The sequence below is a fragment of the Amblyomma maculatum genome, chromosome 2 (genome assembly GCF_055883805.1).
Source record: "Amblyomma maculatum isolate TAMU_Amacu chromosome 2, ASM5588380v1, whole genome shotgun sequence".
Taxonomy (NCBI): domain Eukaryota; kingdom Metazoa; phylum Arthropoda; class Arachnida; order Ixodida; family Ixodidae; genus Amblyomma; species Amblyomma maculatum.
The window spans coordinates 223,870,115-223,890,107 of NC_139345.1; the positions used below are offsets into that span (position 1 = coordinate 223,870,115).

General features: G+C 43.4%; 1 protein-coding gene across 3 annotated transcripts in view; it reads right to left on the reverse strand.

Annotated features, from left to right (window-relative positions):
* The window catches only part of LOC146201375 (autophagy-related protein 16-1-like), a 204,753-nt gene that overhangs the window by 159,290 nt on the left and 25,470 nt on the right, over window positions 1-19,993 (reverse strand). For all 3 annotated transcript variants that reach the window (XM_084595800.1, XM_084595803.1, XM_084595801.1), the window contains exon 5: window positions 899-989. In XM_084595800.1, the coding sequence (XP_084451926.1) occupies window positions 899-989 (91 nt within the window). The remainder of the gene's footprint in view (window positions 1-898; window positions 990-19,993) is intronic.

The window sequence follows — 19,993 nt, forward strand, 5'->3', positions numbered from 1 at the left end:
TGATCGATAGTAATGTACCCTTTCCGAAAACCTGTTTGACCTTTTGCTTGAATTGAAGTCTAAGGTTGTCCTGATTCTATTAGCGATTACCTTAGTAAATACCTCATATGTAACAAATGGTAAGCTGATCGCCCTTAGTGGCCCCTTTCTTATGCTGGTGCAAACAAACTGTCCAGCATAACTGAAAATTGTGCACAGAACACTCTTGTTTGCATATTGTGACTTGACCCCTGTTTTTCTCCAAGATATTGTAGCCACAGAGAATGGGTTTCCTCCTGGCTGTCTCTGCAGTACGGGGTGCGGTTACTCTTATAGAGGCTGGCCTCAGTGCCTCTTCAACCAATCACTGTTTGAAAGACTGGATGTTTTTCACCCGAGGATGACTTTGTCAACACCTCCACTATTGCTCTGACAATCGGGACACCATGGCATGTCTTTGTTTCTGTCCTTAGAACCTGAAGACCTCATAGCTGCAGCACGCTCCCTTAGTTGATGCAATTGATACACTGACCTGTTTGACTATTGTACGAACGGCCACAAGAAAGTGGACTGTTCAGGTAGAAATGAAGTCTGATATGATCCCTTAGTGGAGACCAGTACTGTGTCTTTTAACAGCTATAGCTGTAACTGCATAAGTATTAACACCATGCCACCACTCATGCTTCGATTTTTCGCAAAACTGCTGATTAAGTATCCACACAAGTGGCGAATATGCATCAGCTATTGGTTTGATTTGTGCTCATTTGCTTTTTGGCCAAACTATATTTAATATGATACAAAAGCTACACCCTCCATATTCAATTCGTTTTGAATAAGGTATACTATTCAAACACCATCAGTGTGCGCACCCTACTAATATTAAAAAGCATCAAAGAAGCGACACAAGAGTGTTACATACCTGATTGGCATCCCTCATGTCCTGGAGTTCCTTCATTGTGGTGTTCAGACTCTGCTTCATTGTGCCCACCTCTGCTTCAAGCTCCTGGATCCTGCAATCCCATAATATGGTAACACCCGCCACTGCTCTTATGTGAAAGGCCTAACTGCACAAAGTGGACAAATGGCATCCACATCAACAGCTACAATTAATCTTGCTTAAACAATGTCCAGCTGAAGACGAGCCCTCTTGTATGCTTGCGGGCTGAGGCTCCCCCTCAACCCTTGTTCAATTTTCTTGAACTACATGATATACACACAGGTATATGCGAGCTCTGTTTGCACAAAGTGTAAAAATGTGAGCATATATGTTCATTTTGCAGAACTATATGAAACAAGAACGTAAATGCAAACAGGTTGCACAGCATAGCTATAACACGCAACGATCAATTTGTCCAGACGTTGTGGGGAACGATCTCCCACTTTCCCCCCCCCCCCCCCCCCCCCCCCCCCCACGGTAGTTTAACTATCGAGAGATGGCAGCATGAGCGCCACCCCTGATCTTCTCACCGCGCTCGCGGACAAAGCCAACTCTCTTCGGCATCAGGAACTGGACACGAGCGAATGTCTCCTCGCGGCACTCCGCAGTCATCAGCGAGGTGAAGCCTCGCGGGACTTATCCCGCTTGCCCGTCTTGTCCGGCCCAGGAGTTTATCCCCTGCCTTAGCATGGGCGAACATTCGCCCGTAGCCCTGCTGGTGAGTCAGACGACCTGTATTCATTAGTGTGTTTTATTGCTAGCTGGCGTTGTTATTGCAGCAATAAATGCCTGTTTGTTGTCAGCACATGTAGTTCCTTTGTTCCCAAGAGCACGGCCCGTAGTGGTCGGCGTGCGCTCGGTAGCGCACGCGATCACTGGGTGGGGTCGGCGGTTTGGAGTGTCAGCGGGGAAAATGTATTTATTCCCTTATTACAACCCCACAACGTACAGTTGGCCTGCTTCAGAGGTAAAATCGTGTAAAATCTGACCCTAACAAAAGAACGCGTTGATGGGCTAGTTGGTGACAGTTCTTCTTAGGTTAAAACACACAGGAACACAAGAAAGGCGAAGGGACTAAGCATTTGGTCCCCTACCTTCCTTGTGTACATGCATATTTTCGCACGTTTAACCTAGGGTGAACTAACAAAGAAAGATAGCCAAGAATTTTGATCAACACAGTACATACAGCACTGGCAACTGATTAGGCAGTGGTAAATTTGTTCTTGATTCACTGAATGCGCCTGCACGTTCATGCTTGGTATTATTTTTTGGAATAATTAAATAATCAAGATACTAACCTAAATTATGTTCAAATCACCTTTTTGGTAATGATATAAATTTATCCACTTGTGGCAATTACTGGCAAAATCCGAATCACTGCATTACATGGTTATAACTATTGTTGGCAACTCCTTTGATCAGTGTTAAGGAACATTGCAGCAATTTTTCGAACTGAAACTGGGCAGAAAAATGCGCCAACAGCCCTTTTGGCACAAATATGCAACCTGAGCCACAAGGGCCCCGATGTCATTTGATACCAATGACTGGAGGAGCTGCCAATAAGGCTTGAGCGCTGCACTGCGTGCACTTCACAGAGCTGCAAAACCGATTATGGCACACTGTTTTCATTCAAGTGACCAGCCAACTAGCGCGGCACCTTGATTGCGATGTCGATGTTTACAGCCGCTTAAAACTTGCCCTGTTATCCATGAGTAAGGCATTTTGCAAAGATTCAAATGCCCTTACAGAACCTTGGCCCTATTCATGGAAGAGGCACGAAAAATGCACAAGCTGACAATTGGATGCCCAAAAAGCTATTGTTCTGAAGGAAAGACCTTGGGAAACAATTTCATGGAAACAAACAAATGCATGAGAGAATTACTTTTCTGCCCCAAGGGGTGACCCTGACCGAGCCAGCTGGTCAAGAAGCAAGCTGTTCACACACCTGGACACTGAAGGGAAACGACTTCTAGTCATCCACGGACTCAAAAGCTCACTGCAAAAGATCAAGCAGGGGACCATCATGCTTACATTGACTGCCCTCTTGTTACCACGTATGCAATGCAGGGCCAACCGAGGAGTTTACTTCTGTCTCTTTCAAGGCACCTCTAGTGTTACATAAGGTATCAATACATGCAGTATTCACATTTTGATAGCAGAAAAATATTTACATATGAGAAAACTACAGTGAAATTATAGGGGATATTGTTTTACGTTCTCTTTAAATACCCTCTTGTTGATGGCACCTGAAAGTTAGTTGGTTCGAGTAATAGGTACAAGTATTTTTCGTGTTCGCAGATCATACATTACTGTAGATCTATCAGGTAGAGTAGTATACAGCCTATTATGGTGAATGTTCTGCAGAAGACAAAAGTAGTAAATCTGATTAGCGGCTAAAATGGCATATTTTTTAAACAAGGGTTCTGTACGCAAGTCGCGCGGTATACCGTAATAGCCTTCAATAGCTCCAAGGGCTTTTTTTTTGGAGAACAAGCAACTTATTAATAATTGTACAAGTTGTGGTTCCCCATATGAGAATATAGTATGTTAGTTTGGAATAAAAAAGAGCATAATGAATTGAAATTTTAAACCAAACGGGTACCAAATTAGAAATTCTGTAAAGACATCCTACAATTCTGCTCAAGTACTTTACTAAATTTAAAATGTGCGTATTCCATGAAAGGTTTTCATTGAACCAAACGCCTAGAAACTTGTGATTCGTAACTTGCTTTATAACGTTGCTGTTATACTTAATTACTATACTACATTGAAGAGTGCTGTTGATTGGCCTAAATATGATGTAGGTAGTTTTATTAAGATTCAAACTGACCATATTTGCCGTCAACCAAATCTCTAAATTGTTAAAATATTCATTGACCATAATTTCAAATTTAGACAAGGCACAGTAGGCAAAAAAAATATTGGTATCATCCGCATACATGGTCAAATCAGGTGAGTTAGGAATATTTATGATATCATCAATATAAAATAACAGTGGTCCCAAAATTGATCCTTGGGGAACATCTTGCCGTATAACCATGTTAGTAGAGCAGCAGTTATTAACTCGTACAAACTGTAGCCTGTTCCACAGATAACTTCTTAATAAATCTAGTGGCACACCACGGACTCCATAATCAGCCAATTTACTTAATAAAATATCATGTTGTACACAATCAAAGGCTTTTCGAAAATCCAGGAATAAACCAAGGGTATATTTCAGACATTCAATGTTATCAATTATTTTTTCTTTTATGGTTAACAATGCTTGTTCAGTGCACCTTCGCTTAACAAACCCATACTGAAAGCTGGTTATAATGCTGTATTTGTGAAAGAACTTTTTGAGCCTAGTATTGATTAGTCCCTCGAACACTTTGGATAATACAGGCAATATGGAAATTGGATGATAATTAGAAATTTCAATCTTATTTCCACCTTTATGTACCGGGCATACTCTAGCTATATTTAACTGATTAGGGAACGTTCCAGTTTGAAGCATTAGGTTAATGATATACGTCAGGACATCACACATAAGCATTGATACGTGTTTTAGTGGCGATGCTTTGATATCATCATGCCCTGCTGATGCGTTGTCTTTCAAGTTTTTAATTAAACCATTGACTTCTTTTGTAGTTGCAGAATAAAAGTTAACAGAGTTTGGTAATAGATTAACCAAATTTGAGTATGTTGTACATGACACTGGATTATTGAAATCTGCGTTGCCAACGTTAACAAAGAACTCATTCATAGCTGTGGCTAAGTCGGTGCCAGTCATTATCCCATTAACGGTAGTTACTTCCAAGTAATCGGAGCACGTTTTTCTATTGAGTAGATTATTTACTTGATGCCACAATTTCCTTGCATCATTACTCAGCTGTGAAAAGCGATCAACATAGTAATTGGATTTGGGACTTTTTAGCTCCTTATTTAATTTGTTCCTGTATTTCTTGTATTCAGTAAAAATATCAGCATTTTTAGTCTCAATAAACCTATGGTACATCTTATTTTTTATCTTAATTTTCTCGTATAGTGCTTTAGTGATCCATGGTTTTCTAAACTTCTTACTTTTCACCTTTTTTTCTTTCAACGAAAATGCTTCGTCATAATATACAAGAAATTTGTGAATGAAGCCTTCGTATGCTTCGTTTACATCGCTCATCTCATATATATCATCCCACGAAGCACTCTCGATAAGTGATTTGAATATATCGAGGGATTTTTCATTAATATCTCTTACCTTATAAGGAAACGCGGAAAGGTTTTGCTTATTCATTCTAAGAGGAACAAAACAAAAAATAGGTAGATGGTCGCTGATGTCAGTCAACACACCAGACATGGTTTCAGAAACTAACACATTTGTAATGCAGATATCTAGCAAGGTAGAGGTAGTTGGAGTTATTTTTGTCGGTAAGGTTATGTTGTTAGAACACGCATATGTATGAATGATACTGTAGTTCCCATGAAATGTTATCATCAGAATTTATATTTGCGTTAACATCCCCCATAAGAGCAAAAGTAAGCTTGGTGGAACTCAGGAATTCAATTAGATTTTCCAAGAACAGGAAAAAGTGGGATCTGCTGCCAGCAGGTGGTCTGTAGCAACCATAATGTGGGGCAATGCTATTACCAAACATTCAACATTTGGCATCATGATTGAAAAATCTTCTATTACGCTGTGAGCATAACAGTTTTTTACATAAATTGCAACACCACCACCTCAGCCACTTGACCTATGTAAACCATTGTAATTATAACCAGGAAAAGAAACGTGATCGTCATTACAATCAGCCAGGTCTCAGTAAACTAAAGTGCATCAAAGTTTACTTTTAAAGATTCCAAAAACAAATTGAGGCAATCGCTTTTATTCTTCATGCTACGAGCATTGATAAGAATTGCAGAAAATCTAGTTTTGTCTGGGCCAAACATTAGGTCGAAAGCATCATTATTATAATACTGACATGAGGGTTCAAAGTCGATGAAAAAATATCAGCAACAATATATCTCTACAGATGCACACATTATTCAGTCATCTTCTCCAAATCAGACAGATCACGGATCCTCAGCACATCACCTGTCTTATTCTGGCATGCAAACACCTTACATCCAGAGGTCCAAACAAATTTCCATCTCACTTGCCTTTTGAGTGCAATAGCAGCTCCGAGCAATTTTTTGTTGGCTTGTGTGAGGTGCTCATTAACAAACACTAGCTCTTTTCCAGAAAAACCAAGTTAATCTTTTGAAATCCTTTGTTTCCTAGCTTTGTAAAGAAAGGCATGTTGCTTGTCCCTTTTCACAAATCGAACTAGAATATTGGTCTCAGAATTTTGTGTTGGAACCGTGCGACACGTGTCGATGTCCGCTTCAGAGACAGGCTCTCGTCAATTAGTTCCCCAATTTTCATCACAATGTCCACTGGGCTTTCATCTGAGTCCACACCTTTTATCTCTAAGTTGTTCAGGCGGCTATACTGTTCAAGCTCATTTCCTCTTTTGGACAAGCGCTTGTTTTCCTTTCTGAGGTCTTCATTGCATTTCAAAAGCTCAGCAATTTCTTTTCTGAGTGCTTTAACGTCTGTGCTAATTACTTTTGTCTCGTCACATGTATCCCTACAGAACTTGACACTATCCTTGAAACTGCGCAGTTCATGCCTCATTTCTCGTTTAAAATCCTCAAGGGCTTTCATGAACTCCTTAGACATGTACACGGCTCAAACGAGGTTCAAGTTTGGCAGCAGTGCGCAAAAAGCAGCGTGAAACGGCACTATAAATGAATAACTCGCTTACCTGCAAAAGCAGGAAAAGTTAGGCATGATGCATGCAACGTGCGCACTGCTGCCAAACTGAAGAGCAGATCGATGCGGTGTCCGTTTTAAAGGCAGCTGACAGCGGAAGTCCCACGTAGACAGGTCGTCGCAGCCAGAACTGTGATACGCCTATCATCACTGCAGTGACGCGGTGGTTCTCACCTGTCGACGATATGCCGGCCATGATCTTGTTCCACGATGTACGAGCAGCGTCATAACAATGCTGCAAAAACAGGAAAAGTTAGGTATGATACATGCGACGTGCGCACGGCTGCCAAACTGAAGAGCAGATCAATGCGGTGTCCGTTTTAAAGGCAGCTGACAGTGGGAGTCCCACGCAGACAGGTCGTCGCAGCCGGAACTGTGATACGCCTATCAGTGCGGTGACGCGGTGGTTCCCACCCGTAGACGATATGCCGGCCACGATCTTGCTCCACGAAGTACGAGCAGCGTCGTAACAATGCTGCAAAAGCAGGAAAAGTTAGATATGATGCATGCTATGTGCACACTGCTGCCAAACTTTAGAACCTCCATCTTTAGAACCCCCATACATCATTAAGAAACGAAAATGGGAGAATTTCCAGCGACAGGAAGAGTAGAAACTACCAGAACATTGCAGCAGGCGGGACGAGAGCAAGAAGCGAGTCTGGTCCACATCCTACTGCAGCAGGCTACTCCACCCAAGAAGCAAGGGGCACCACCCACCAAAGAGAAGCGGGGAATTCCCACAGTAAGGGAGCTCAAAGAGTAAATGAAACAACAACACGAAATGATGAAACAGTAACAGGCGCAATGGAAGCGTTATCGAGCTACAAAAGGAGAACAATTCAAAGCTCAACTCAGGAAGAGCATTAGGAGGCCATGGACGATGAGTCATCTGAAACCCAACCAAAGAAAAAGCGATTTAAAAGAAGGGCAGGGCAGACAAACTTGAGGTAAACATGCAGCAACTCAAAGAGGTAGTACAAAAGGCTACTCAGCGGAGAGGATAGACCAATTAGTCATCCCAATGGGAATTAGAATGAACCAAATGACAGAACAGCAATCAGATCATATATCGAGAAATAAACTCAGTTGATGACCACAGTGCACTAGGAGCAACTGGTGCACTGACTGGCAGAGGACATCTATTGCAACTAAATCTGCTGTCATGTCAGTAACTAGGAATATGGAGATTTTGGTACACTATAAACCTATTGTGGCAGTTAATTAACATAAATACTTTGGCATAACCTGTTACCTCAGATGGAACGGCGACATCAATTATATAACCTCAACTACACTAAAACGACTATATTTTATCAAGTGCCACCTCAAAATAGCTCGTTGTAAAACTAAATTATTAGCTTACAATGCACTGATTCGCTCTGTCCTCGAATATGCTAATGTTATCAGGTTTCCTTTTACCAATCATGACATAAACAAAATTGAAGCAGTACAAAGGAAGGCAGTTAGATTTATATTCAATAAATACAGTACAACCGACTCACCAACTGAACTAATGAAAAGACAGAAAATAAAAACACTTCAAACCCGAGCTAAAATCGCCCGCCTAAAACTCCTGTACGAACTACTTTACCGGCACAGAAAAGTTGATCCTGCTAAATACATCGCTTTCTCTGCAACCAGACCGACACATAATAAGCATTCAAACAAGCTAACTGAATATCACTTCCACATTGACTGCTTCAAGTATTCATTCTTCCCTTTAGCTACGAGAGAGTTCATCTGTTACTAATTTATCTTTGTTTACCAAGTTTGCAATCGCAGTGGAAAGATCTTTAACTTATTAGCAAAACGTTGCTCATGTTCTCAGTATGCCGCCCATTAGGTTCTGTTCTTGTTTTGTTCCTTGTGACTTATGTGTATACATATGATAACAGTAATTTGTATTTTCTTCTCTTAGTGTAGTCCTAATACCTGTATAATTCTTGTCTGTTCATGTTATTAGGAACAACTGCTTCATATTTGTTTTCATTTGTATAATATTTTTCATCGTTTTTGTACTCTATGCATTTTATACTCTCGATTTGCTTTGTACATAAGATCATGTCGCTGTGTGTTCCTTATATGCTCTATATACACTTGTACTAACAGATGCCCACCTACAACAATCCCAAATGCGATTAGTAGTACTTTAAATAAATAAATAAATAAATAAATCATGGCCAGACTCAACGCTAGGGCAAATACATAGGCATTGGAACTATAGAAGCTTCAAAAAAAAAAAAAAAAAAAGAAGAAGAGAAATGACCACAGAAATGACCACCGCAGTGACCACAGGACGGTGAGGTCCCGAATCAGCCTAAATCTGAAGAAGGAACGCAACAGATTAGTAAGAAAGAAACCCATCAACGAATTAGCGGTGAGGGGGAGAGCCGAAGAATTCAGGCTCTCGCTACAGAATAGATATTCAGCTCTAACCGAGGATGGCGACATTGCCCTAGAAGCAAAGAACAATAATTTCAGAGATATCATTACTGAGTGCGCGGTAGAAGTAGGCGGTAGGGTATTTAGAGAGGATACCGGTAAGCTGTCTAAGGAGACGAAAGATTTGATTAAGAAACGCCAGAGTATGAAAGCTTCCAATCCAACAGACCAGATCGAATTGGCCAAGATATCAAAGCTAATCAATAAGTGCAAGGTGGCTGAAATAAGGAAGTATAACATGGAGAAAACTGAGAAATAACTCAAGTTACCAACAATCTAGTGGAAATTAAGAAGAAGAAATGGACATGGGCAGGACGTGCAGTGCGAAGAGAGGATAACCGATGGTCGCTTAGGGCAACAAACTGGATTCCAAGGGAAGGAAAGCGTAGCAGGGGGCGGCAGAAAGTTAGGTGGGCGAATAAGGTTAAGAATTTCGCGGGGGTCAAGTGGATGCAGCTAGCACAGAACCGGGTTAAGTGGAGAAATATGGAAGAGGCCTTCACCTTGCAGTGGGTATAGTCAGGCTGCTGCTGCTGCTGCTGCTGCTGATGATGATGATGTTTATTTTTATGTTTTTCTCTCGCCAGGGACATACCAGATTCTATTTTGTGCGACTGCACTGCAGTTACACGCTGCACATACGCAGAACAGGTGCTTGTGCATTACAGTGTGGACAGATAATTAAACTATAATGAAGAAAAATGACAAATCTAATAGACCCTTCTTATCAACAGGTTCACAGTAGCGCCAGGCTGCCTATAGTGTTCTTTCCCTAGCGACAAGGCTATGAACTAGGAGGTGTGCGCTGGAGCAGCGCAGGTCTTTATTTCAGTCGGTGTTGGGAAAAACATTAAGCCGAGTGGCCCTGGTGAAGAGAAATATCACGCAGATTATACCACAGAGGCGGAAAGAATGCTGAATGTCCACAACAAGGAAAGGCTTCAGGGAGCTTTTTGCCAAAACGCAAGCACTGGCAGCTCATAATAGTAGGAGATTTTAATGCGCCACACCAAGTCCCAGATAAAGGGGAGCGAATTATGGGACGTACAGTGGAATTTAACACTCCTTAACGATCCATTCGCACCAACCAGGGAGGGGAACAGCGTGTCACACGACCTGATCATGATCGGAGCGGACATTGAGGCTACATGACACAACATGACCAAAAACCTAGGCAGTAATCACGGAATCATAGATTGTTGTCCAAAATTGGCCAAAATCAAACGTGATAGGAAAACCCTCAAATCCATCAATTGGCAGTCCTTCTGCAACAGCGGAGGAGGTTGCGGGGAGATCACCGACATAACTGAATGGACCAATGGCATCAAGCAGGCGTGCAAAGAGGCCGAGGAGGAAATAGAATTAGATGAGGAACAAAACTGAGTTGATAGCCACATGAGACAACTGTGGAAAAAAGGAAAAAGAGACAGAAACCAAGCTCGCCCAAAACAACCGCAACCCGAGAAGGAGAATAGCAGCTCTCAACAAGGAAATTAGGAGCCATGCCCAAGCACTGGAACAACACTGGAACAACATCTGCGATAGACTAGATGAGCAATTAAGCTACGTATTGAGACACTTCCAGGGCCCAGACAACACCAAAGCTGAGACCAGGAAAAAATGCAAAGACTAACGCACAATTTCCAGGTGTCAGAGGAGGATTTGATCAACCAGATAAAAGAGAGGTACATAGGGGAAACAAACACCGATACATTTCCCGCTTATAGCGGCAAAAACAATGAGGAGATAGACCAACCAATCACCATAAGAGAGGTCCAAGCTGCCTTAAACAAGCTCAGCGGAAAAATCGCGGCTGGCTCAGATGGGGTCAACAATAAGATGCTTAGAAACCTTGATGACAACTCCCTCCAGCAACTAATAGCATTCATTCAAAGTGTTGCAAAGGGGGGGGGAGATACCCGGCGAGTCATCATCATCATCAGCCTGATTATACCCACTGCAGCGTTTTTCAACATGGCGCCGGTTAGCAAGTGGCTGATAGCGGAGGTCAGGGTTCTTCAAACTCAAAATGAGCTTATGCAGACGCACGAATAATAGAAGAAATTGAGTTTGTCAAATCTCTTCGATAGCTCACGCCTGTCCACATGGTCCAACAGTGGCAGCTTCCGTCCTCGCGCTTCCCCAACACTCTTTTGGCAAACGTCAGATGCCGTGCTGCCGCATAACACATGGTCAAAGGAGCAAGGCAGCACTTTTTTTTTAACAAACCCCGCTAGCACGTAGTTCCGGCGTGTGGTCTGCCTGCATATCTGCTTGCGATATCCAGTTTACCAGTGCCCCGGAGCGATCTTGGAGACAGGCCGGGGCGGTGACTCAAAAGTCGGACTACTGACTCCAATCAGCCGGGGCAGGCGACAGACACGGAAACGTCCGCAGACCTCGTCCCCCCTCAGAAGACGCCGTTTTCTTTTTCTCTTTTACGTTGAGCTTCCTTCAAACTTCGATGAGTCTGCGTCAGCTGCGTTCTGCGTACCGACCGCAACGTCGCCCCACATCGGCCTTTCGCTGCACGCCAACTTTCCCCTCACTTGTTAACGGAGCCAATTGGCTGTGAGAATGCACTGGGACAAAGTGGGAATTTCCTGCCGCCATAACCTCCCTTTTCTAAACTAGAGGGAGCATTTGATTGTTGAGAGTATTCTAGTACACTATAGTTGAGAGCTTGTTCGCACGTGAAAAAAAGATTGAGAAAGCACTTACTGCTTTGACTCAGCGCACTGGAAATTTGCAGCCAGGCATCGTTTTGCACTTCTCTCTGTGCGATTTTAGCCACTGGTAGTAGAGAACCAGCCTCTGCCAAATTCTTTTTAAAAGAGGCTGACAATTCCACAGCGAAGTGGATTTTGCACTGCACATGATTAGGCTGCGGACAGACACAATCACAGACACAACACCAATAACACCAGTGAGCAGTGTAGGAGCGTTGGATGATGCCTGCTAGCTGGTTTGCACGCAAAATCTGGGAGGACCGGAAGCCCCGTGACCAGAAAGGGATAACTGATGCGCATTGGTCACGCAGTAACAGGCGTATCTGTGCTAGTTGTAAAAGTCGTGGGTGTTCAGACATTTACGCCCAGGCTGGCTGCGGACGTTGCGCATCTTACGCTCAATGCAACAGCAGTCTGAACAGACACATTACGTTTTTTGCGCTTACGCTTATGATCTTATGACCGATCCGTATGTTGCGCACATTGTCTGAATGCGGCTTTAGGCCAATATCGTTAACTTTGTGTAGGCAAGCTCATGGAGCACGTCATACAGAATAGGTTCTGCCCAGACAGCATGCTTGGATTCAGACAACAACTATCCACAAACGACGTCATGCTACAACTCAAAGAACAAGTATTGAACAGGAAGACTAGCGGCTTGAGAGTCATAGTGGGACTGGGGATCAGCAAAGCTTTTGACAACATCAAACACCAAGCGGTCCTATCAGACCTCAATCATCTAAATGTAGGAAGCAAGCTATACAACTATATCAAAAATTTTATCACAGACCGAACCGTGAACACAGAAATAGGGGGCATAACAAGAGATAACATTAAGCTAGGCAACGAAGGAACGCCGCAGGGATCAGCGCTATCCCCTACCCTTTTTAACATTGCAATGATCGGGCTGCCAGAACGATTCAGAAAGATGGAGGGCCTTTGCCACCCTTTGGGTCGACGGAGGGGGGACCAAATAGAAGACAACCTATAAAGGGGCAAGCTGGGAAAGCTATCTGAGACCCACAGGGCTAAAATGCCAGAAAAATCGGAGATGCTAATCATGAGCAAGCACCAGGCCAATATCCAGCTCCTGGTCAACAGCAACCCGGTCCCAAGGCTGGACAAGATCAGAATACTGGGTATGTGGATACAACAGATTAGAGGCCACAACCAACCAAATTTGCAGGCTTTTCAAAAGAATAGCAAACAAAAACACTCTTTCATCGTTAGCCAAATCACCTATGCTATTCCGTACTTAAAGACAACTAATGCAGAGAAGGTAGACATCCTCATTGGGAAAGGTGTCAAAACAGCCCTAGGCTTACCAGCGCACATCAACCGAGATGATCCTCAACCTAGGAGCGTCAAACACCCTAGAGGAAATGTGAGAGGCGAAACCAATTCTAAAACTGCAATCAAAGCCCATGACACTGGTAAGGTGTCCAAAGAGGCCGGCAAAATTCTGCAAGAAAGCAAGGAGAACGTACACAATGACCTAATTAAAATAATATGGAAACCCAGCCATAGTAGACTGACAGGGAACGAGGTCGCCTGAAGACACACACCGGGCCCCAGAACGGGCAGATTACTCCCTGTCCAAAAAGCGAGACATAACCATATACAGAGAAATTCTAGAACACTACAGAATGGCTAGGAGAACCCTCCTTCCCCTCCATTGATCTCCAACAAAAAAGGAAGAAGTAATCTGGCGAAAACTGCAGACAGGCAAATCCATATATCCTACACAAATGGCATCCTGAAGTGCATTCTTCCAAATGCAAAAACTATGAAGGCATAGCAACCCTAAACCACATGCTCTGGGCTTGTCCAGCGCTAAGCGGTTTACATGGAAACAAAGAGTCATGGGAATCCTCCCTACATAGCCAGGATTGGATTGGATTTATTTTGTCAAAATGCAGATGCAGACAGCACGCTCTAGATGGCCTCCAGTCCATAATTGGCGGCGACCTTAGTGGCCCACTCGATGGCCAAGGCTTGAATGCCCGGGTCCGAGTTCATCAAAACGGCCTCCCATCACTCAAGAGAAGGAATTTGTACAAGATCTTCTGGTAGAGGTTCTTCTTTACATTGCCATAGTATGTGATTATACGTGGCTGTTTCGCCACAGAACCTGCAGTTCAGTTCAGTCGTGTCCAACTCTTCGTGACCCTATGGACCATATCACGCCACGGTCTCTCACTATCCTCCTAACATCACATAACTTCATCTGCAGCGCCTCGAGGATGCCATCTAACCATCGCGTTCGCTGCCTACCCTTTCTCCGGTGACCCTCAACCTTTCCCAACATCAAATCTTTCTCCAGCGACTCCTCTCTTCTCATCAGATGACCAAAGTAGCTGAGCTTTAACTTTAGAATTTGACCCTCCAATGAGCAGTCAGGGTTTATGGTCGACAATATCGACTGATTTGATCTTCTGGCAGTCCAAGGAACTCTCAAGAGTCTCCGGCAGCACTACAATTCAAAAGCGTCAATTCTTCGGCAGTCAGCCTTCTTCACAGTCAAACTCTCGCATCCATACATCACAACTGGAAAGACCATAGCACGAGTTATACGGATCTTGGTTGGCAGTGTAATGTCTCTGCTTTTTACTAGGCGGTCAAGGCTAGCCATGGCTCTCTTTCCCAGAAGCAGGCGTCTCCTAATTTCATGACTGCAATCCCCTTCCGAGATAATCTTGGAGCCCAAGAAGAGAAAATCTGTCACAGCTTCCACTTCTCGTCCTTTGATGCTCCAGGACTTGATGGGGCAAGATGCCATGATCTTTGCCTTTTTGATGTTCAGTTTAAGCCCAAACTTCTCACTCTCTTCTTGTACGCGCATCAGAAGTCTCTTGAGTTCCACTTCACTTTCTGCCATTAAAATGGTATCATCCGCATATCTAAGGTTGTTGATACGTTTTCCAGCAGTCTTCACTCCAGCTGAAGACTCGTCCAGACCGGCCTTCCTCATGATGCACTCTGCATATAGGTTAAATAGGCAGGGCGACAGTATGCAGCCTTGTCTCACTCCTTTCTCAATCGGAAACCAATCAGTAAGACCATGCCCAGTTCTGACTGTGGCCTCTTGCCCTTCATACAGGTTCCTGAGGTGAATTGGAACTCCCATCTCTTGGAGAGCTTGCCACAATCTGCTGTGATCAACGCAAACCTGCATGCGGAGTTAAAGTCATCCGGGTACATTTTTGCTAATAGATATGAAGAACAAGCCCAAAAAAAGTAATTGGTCAAGCCTAGGCTGCCGCCGGAAGCCCACTAATTCCAGCCGATGTCTAGGGGGGAGATAGACGGTGAAAGGGGAAGCTGAGTTTCACCTGATCACCCATACTCTCTGACGGCTGCAAATAAAGTGCTTTCTCTCTCTCTGTACTGGAGATAGTGGAGTCATGCCACATTCAGGAGTCACGAGGAACCCTCTTTCTACACCCATGATATAAGTTCAGTGGCTCAAAGGTCAACAAGCTGCAACTCCCTCACACTCGCATCTTGATAAAGAAGCCAAGTAGGTATTTCTGCAGAAGACCCTGATTGTACTTTCTTTTTTTGTTTGTTTCTTAGACATTTGCCTAGAAAGTGGTTGAGGCTAAAGGCTCGGTCGCCTGATGTGGCCTCAGCTACATGATCAGTAAGCATCGAAAATAGATATTACGGCAGGCTGGCACACAACAGTATCCTTGATCAGGACATAAAAGGGACGAAACAAAACAATAGCGACATTTGTGCGCACTGTGTGCAAAATAGGTAGAATATGAATAGAATGAGGACACTTATAGGTACAATTTTACGGTGAGTATCACAGACATGCAAAAATAATAAAAGTAAAAGAAATATACACAGTAGAAAACCCTATATCATAGAATTATTATTATTATTTTTTTAATTTTAAACAATAGGTAATGTAAACAAATACAAAATTAATTACAGATTACACTGGACAAACGATTCAAGTACAATAACGCACTGGTAGGCAAACAAAGAAACACTGACCAACAAATCGTTAAAAGCATGCGCGTGCGGAGTAATATTACTGAGTATGCAATATCACTGTGTAAAAGAACTCTCTTACAATCTTCTTAATGCAGAAAAGGGTTGATAGTAATTTATAGCGATATCTCTTCTATTGAGCCTTTTTTTAACCTGGAAGGCCAGTGTTTGGCGACCATAATTTGTTCTGGCTATAGGAATCTTTATTTTAGGATCCCTGATTACGTACAAGTTTAATCTGTCTGTAGGAGTGTTGTGTAAATGATTCTTATGTATCCAGTGCAGCAGTTTAAAGTAGTAAACCTTGTCTGCCTTCAGTATACTGTATTTCAGAAAGAGTGGGTGAGTTCTTAGTTTGTTTCTCATCATGATAATTTTCACATATACGCAATACCTGCTTCTGTAAAGTAATTAACTTTTTGTAATTGTGATCAGTAGTTGTGCCCCAGACTAATATTCTTGAGTAGAAAAGAGAGTAATACAATGGGACTACGTGTTGAATTCTGTAAAGATAACCTCGTGACAAATTAGACTTAAGGCTATCGATGTTGGTTTTCCATGAAAGATCACTGCTAAACCAAACCCCCAGAAATTTCTGCTTCCTCCAGCAGGGTATCTTCCTATTTGATGCTAACAGAGCTGAGGTCTCGCCTACTGATGGGTTTGAAGATTACATATTTAGATTTTGTTACATTTGGGCTTATACGATTGGTTTGCAACCACGTGGAGAGTTTTAATAAGTAATCACTAACCATTTTTCTAGATTTTCTTTTGTTGCGCCAGTAAAAAATATGTTAGTGTCATCTGCATACATGATTAGCAGAGGGGATCATAGTTATGTTGTTGACATATACCAGAAATAGTAGAGGGCCCAAAACTGATCCTTGGATCTGTTGGATCTCCAGAAAATTGGATCTCCAATTTTCTCGATATATGATTGTTAATAATTACATATTGGGATCTGCCCTTTAAGTATGCCTCAATTAGCAACACCCCTGATTCCACACATCTCTAGCTTTTCTATCAATATATCATGTTGCACAGTATTAAATGCTTTCCTAAGGTCTATAAACAAACCCAGAGTTAGAAGTTTCTTTTCTATGTTTTCAATAATTTGATCTTTCATATGTAGAAGTGCCTGACTTTTTTTCTTGGAAGTCATACTGGGCGTCAGCTACTATGTGATGTTTCCAAAAAAAAAAGCAGCGAGTCTGTCGTAAATAATGCGCTCAGATATTTTAGAGAATATAGTTAAGGCAGAAATTGGCCTATAATTATTAATATTTGATGCACCACCACATTTATATATGGGAACTACTCTTGCAATCTTTAGATCTTCTGGAAAATCTCCATTCAGAAGCATCAGGTTGATTATAGCTTGCGACATGCTTAATTGGCAATACCTTGATGCCGTCATGTCCAGGTGATACGTCGTTTTTTAAGCTCCAAATTATTTTGTAAATGGAGAGCTTGGAAAAAGTGAGATGGAACTCACTGGATTGTTTGTATGTGGAAAATTGTATCGCCTAGCTAGAGGACCTGTGTACCTTCCCGAGCTAATGAAGCTAAGATTCATTTCTTCTGCAAGCTGTGCATCAGAGGGACGTTCACCATCAACTGTAATATCTGGTATGCAATGACACGAGTGTTTTCGGTTCATTAGATTATTTACCCCCTCTCATAGCCCTTTATAGACATTGCGAGACCGAAGAATTTCAGCCTGAAAATACTTGGTTTTTACTTTCTTTAAATCTGTATTCAGTTTGTTCCTGAAGGTTTTGAACTTGGAAAGCAATTTCGAATCACGAGTTTTAATAAAAGCATGAAACTTCTCATTTTCCTCTCTGATTTGTTTGTACAATTCCAGTGTCATCCAAGATTTTCGCATCCTTTTCCGCTTAGCGTTGTATCAGTCGCGCATGCACTCTGGCCGTTATCATGCAGCCGCTTGTATATACCAGCAAGCAATGTTGCTTCCATGCTGCATGTTCGTTGTTGGACGCCGGAACATGGTGTCAGAAGTGGGATCGCGTTTACATATGCAGCAACGTGCTGATCGAAGCGGTGGTGTCACTGTGCACTGCACGATAGATTTAGTGAAGCCACCGCAGCAGCTGGTGCTGTCCCATAGCCTCGCGAAGAACTGGAGCCTCTTCAAGCAGCGGTTTGAGCTGTTCCTGCAGGCCACGGAGTCGACGAAAGGCCGTTCAAATGCTCTAAGTGCAACCGCTTGCACGAACGCGGCAGATGCCCAGCGTTCAGCAAAACACGCTTCCGATACCGTGGCGCTAACCATTTTTCAGCCTGTTGCAAAAACGTGTCCAAGTAAGCGAAGTACGCGGCGAGCAGGAAGGTTTTGAAATACTCGACGTCAGCTTAGGCAACAGAGCTGATTGGGTCATTCATGCCAGAGTGGCTTCCCAAGTACTGTCTCTGAAAGTAGACTCAGTTTTTCAAAGGCTCAAAGCGAAGTCTGGTTAAAGAGCAATCCCCTCCGTCCATACACCGGTGACATTATAAAGCACATCGGCGTGGCTACGCTCCAAGTGGTTGTGAACGACTAAAGTGGCTACTTCGACTTCTTCGTTGTAAAAAAGGGCGACCAGGCCATATTGGGACTGTCTGGAAGTGAAGCGTTAGGTCTGTTGTAGCGTTCTGTGAACACTGTGCTCACGAACAGCGCTGACCAAGTGGTTAAGGAATTTCCCGAGTTGTTTCAGGGCATCGGCTGCCTAGCACGCCCTTACCACATGGTTCTGTGCGAGGATGCAACACCGGTAGTCCAGCCGGTGCGACGGGCACCCTTGGCGTTGCTCGAGCCCCTGCGAGAAGAGCTGGATCGGATGGAGTGGGCTGGCATCGTGGCCAAAGTCACCGAACCCACTGATTGGGTGAGTCCGTTTGTTGCAGCAAGAAAAAAAAGATGGGAAACTGCACATATGTATTGACCCCAGGCAAATTGATGACTGCCTAAAGCCAGAACATTATCAAATGCCTAAGCGAGATGACATTGAGGCTGAGCTTGCCGGGGCCTCCCTTTTCTCTCGCATCGACACGCATTCGGGGTTCCACCAAATCCCCTTAGATGAAGCTACAACAAAGGTATGCACAATCGGAACACCCTTTGGGTGCTACCGGTTCTTGCGACTTCTCTTTGGCATTGCTTCAGCGCCTGAGGTTTCCCAGAGAACTACGAATGAAATCCCCTTCATGGATCACTGCTTTGCTATGGCAGAGGAGCTTGCAAAACTCGAAGCCGTGAGCTCTGCTGTGGCCACCCAAGATAGACAGGTCATGGCAGAGAGTTCTGACAAAATGTGATTCACTGGAGAAGGTAATGGCAATCCACTCGAGTATTTCCTGCCAAGAAAACAGTCACAATAGCATTAATGATAGGGCACTGGAAGATGAGCCCCCAGGTTGGAAGGCATCCCACATGTTACTGGGGATGACCCCGGAAGGAGACTGCAGCCAAGAAATTAGGAGACGCCTGCTTCTGAGAAAGGAAGCCATGGCTAGCCTTGACCGCCTAGTAAAGAGCAGAGACATTACACTGCCAACCAAGATCCGTATAACTCGTGCTATGGTCTTTCCAGTTGTGATGTATGGATGCGAGAGTTGGACTGTGAAAAAGGCTGACCGCCGAAGAATTGACGCGTTTGAATTGTGGTGCTGGCGAAGACTCTTGAGAGTTCCTTGGATGGCCAGAAGATCAAATCAGTCGATATTGTCGACCATAAACCCTGATTGCTCATTGAAGGGTAAAATTCTAAAGTTAAAGCTTAGCTACTTTGGTCATCTGATGAGAAGAGAGGAGTCGCTGGAGAAAGATTTGATGTTGGGAAAGGTTGAGAGTCACCGGAGAAGGGGTAGGTAGCGAACGCGATGGTTAGATGGCATCCTTGAGGCGCTGCATATGAGTTATGTGATGTTAGGAAGATAGTGAGAGACCGGAAAGCGTGGCGTGATATGGTCCATAGAGTCACGAAGAGTCGACACGACTGAACGACTGAACTGAACTGATGAATGAAATATTCGACCAGGCTCCAGGGGTCCGAATCTATGTCGATAACATATTGATATGGGGGAGCACGAGCCTCCGCACAGCCTTGCAAC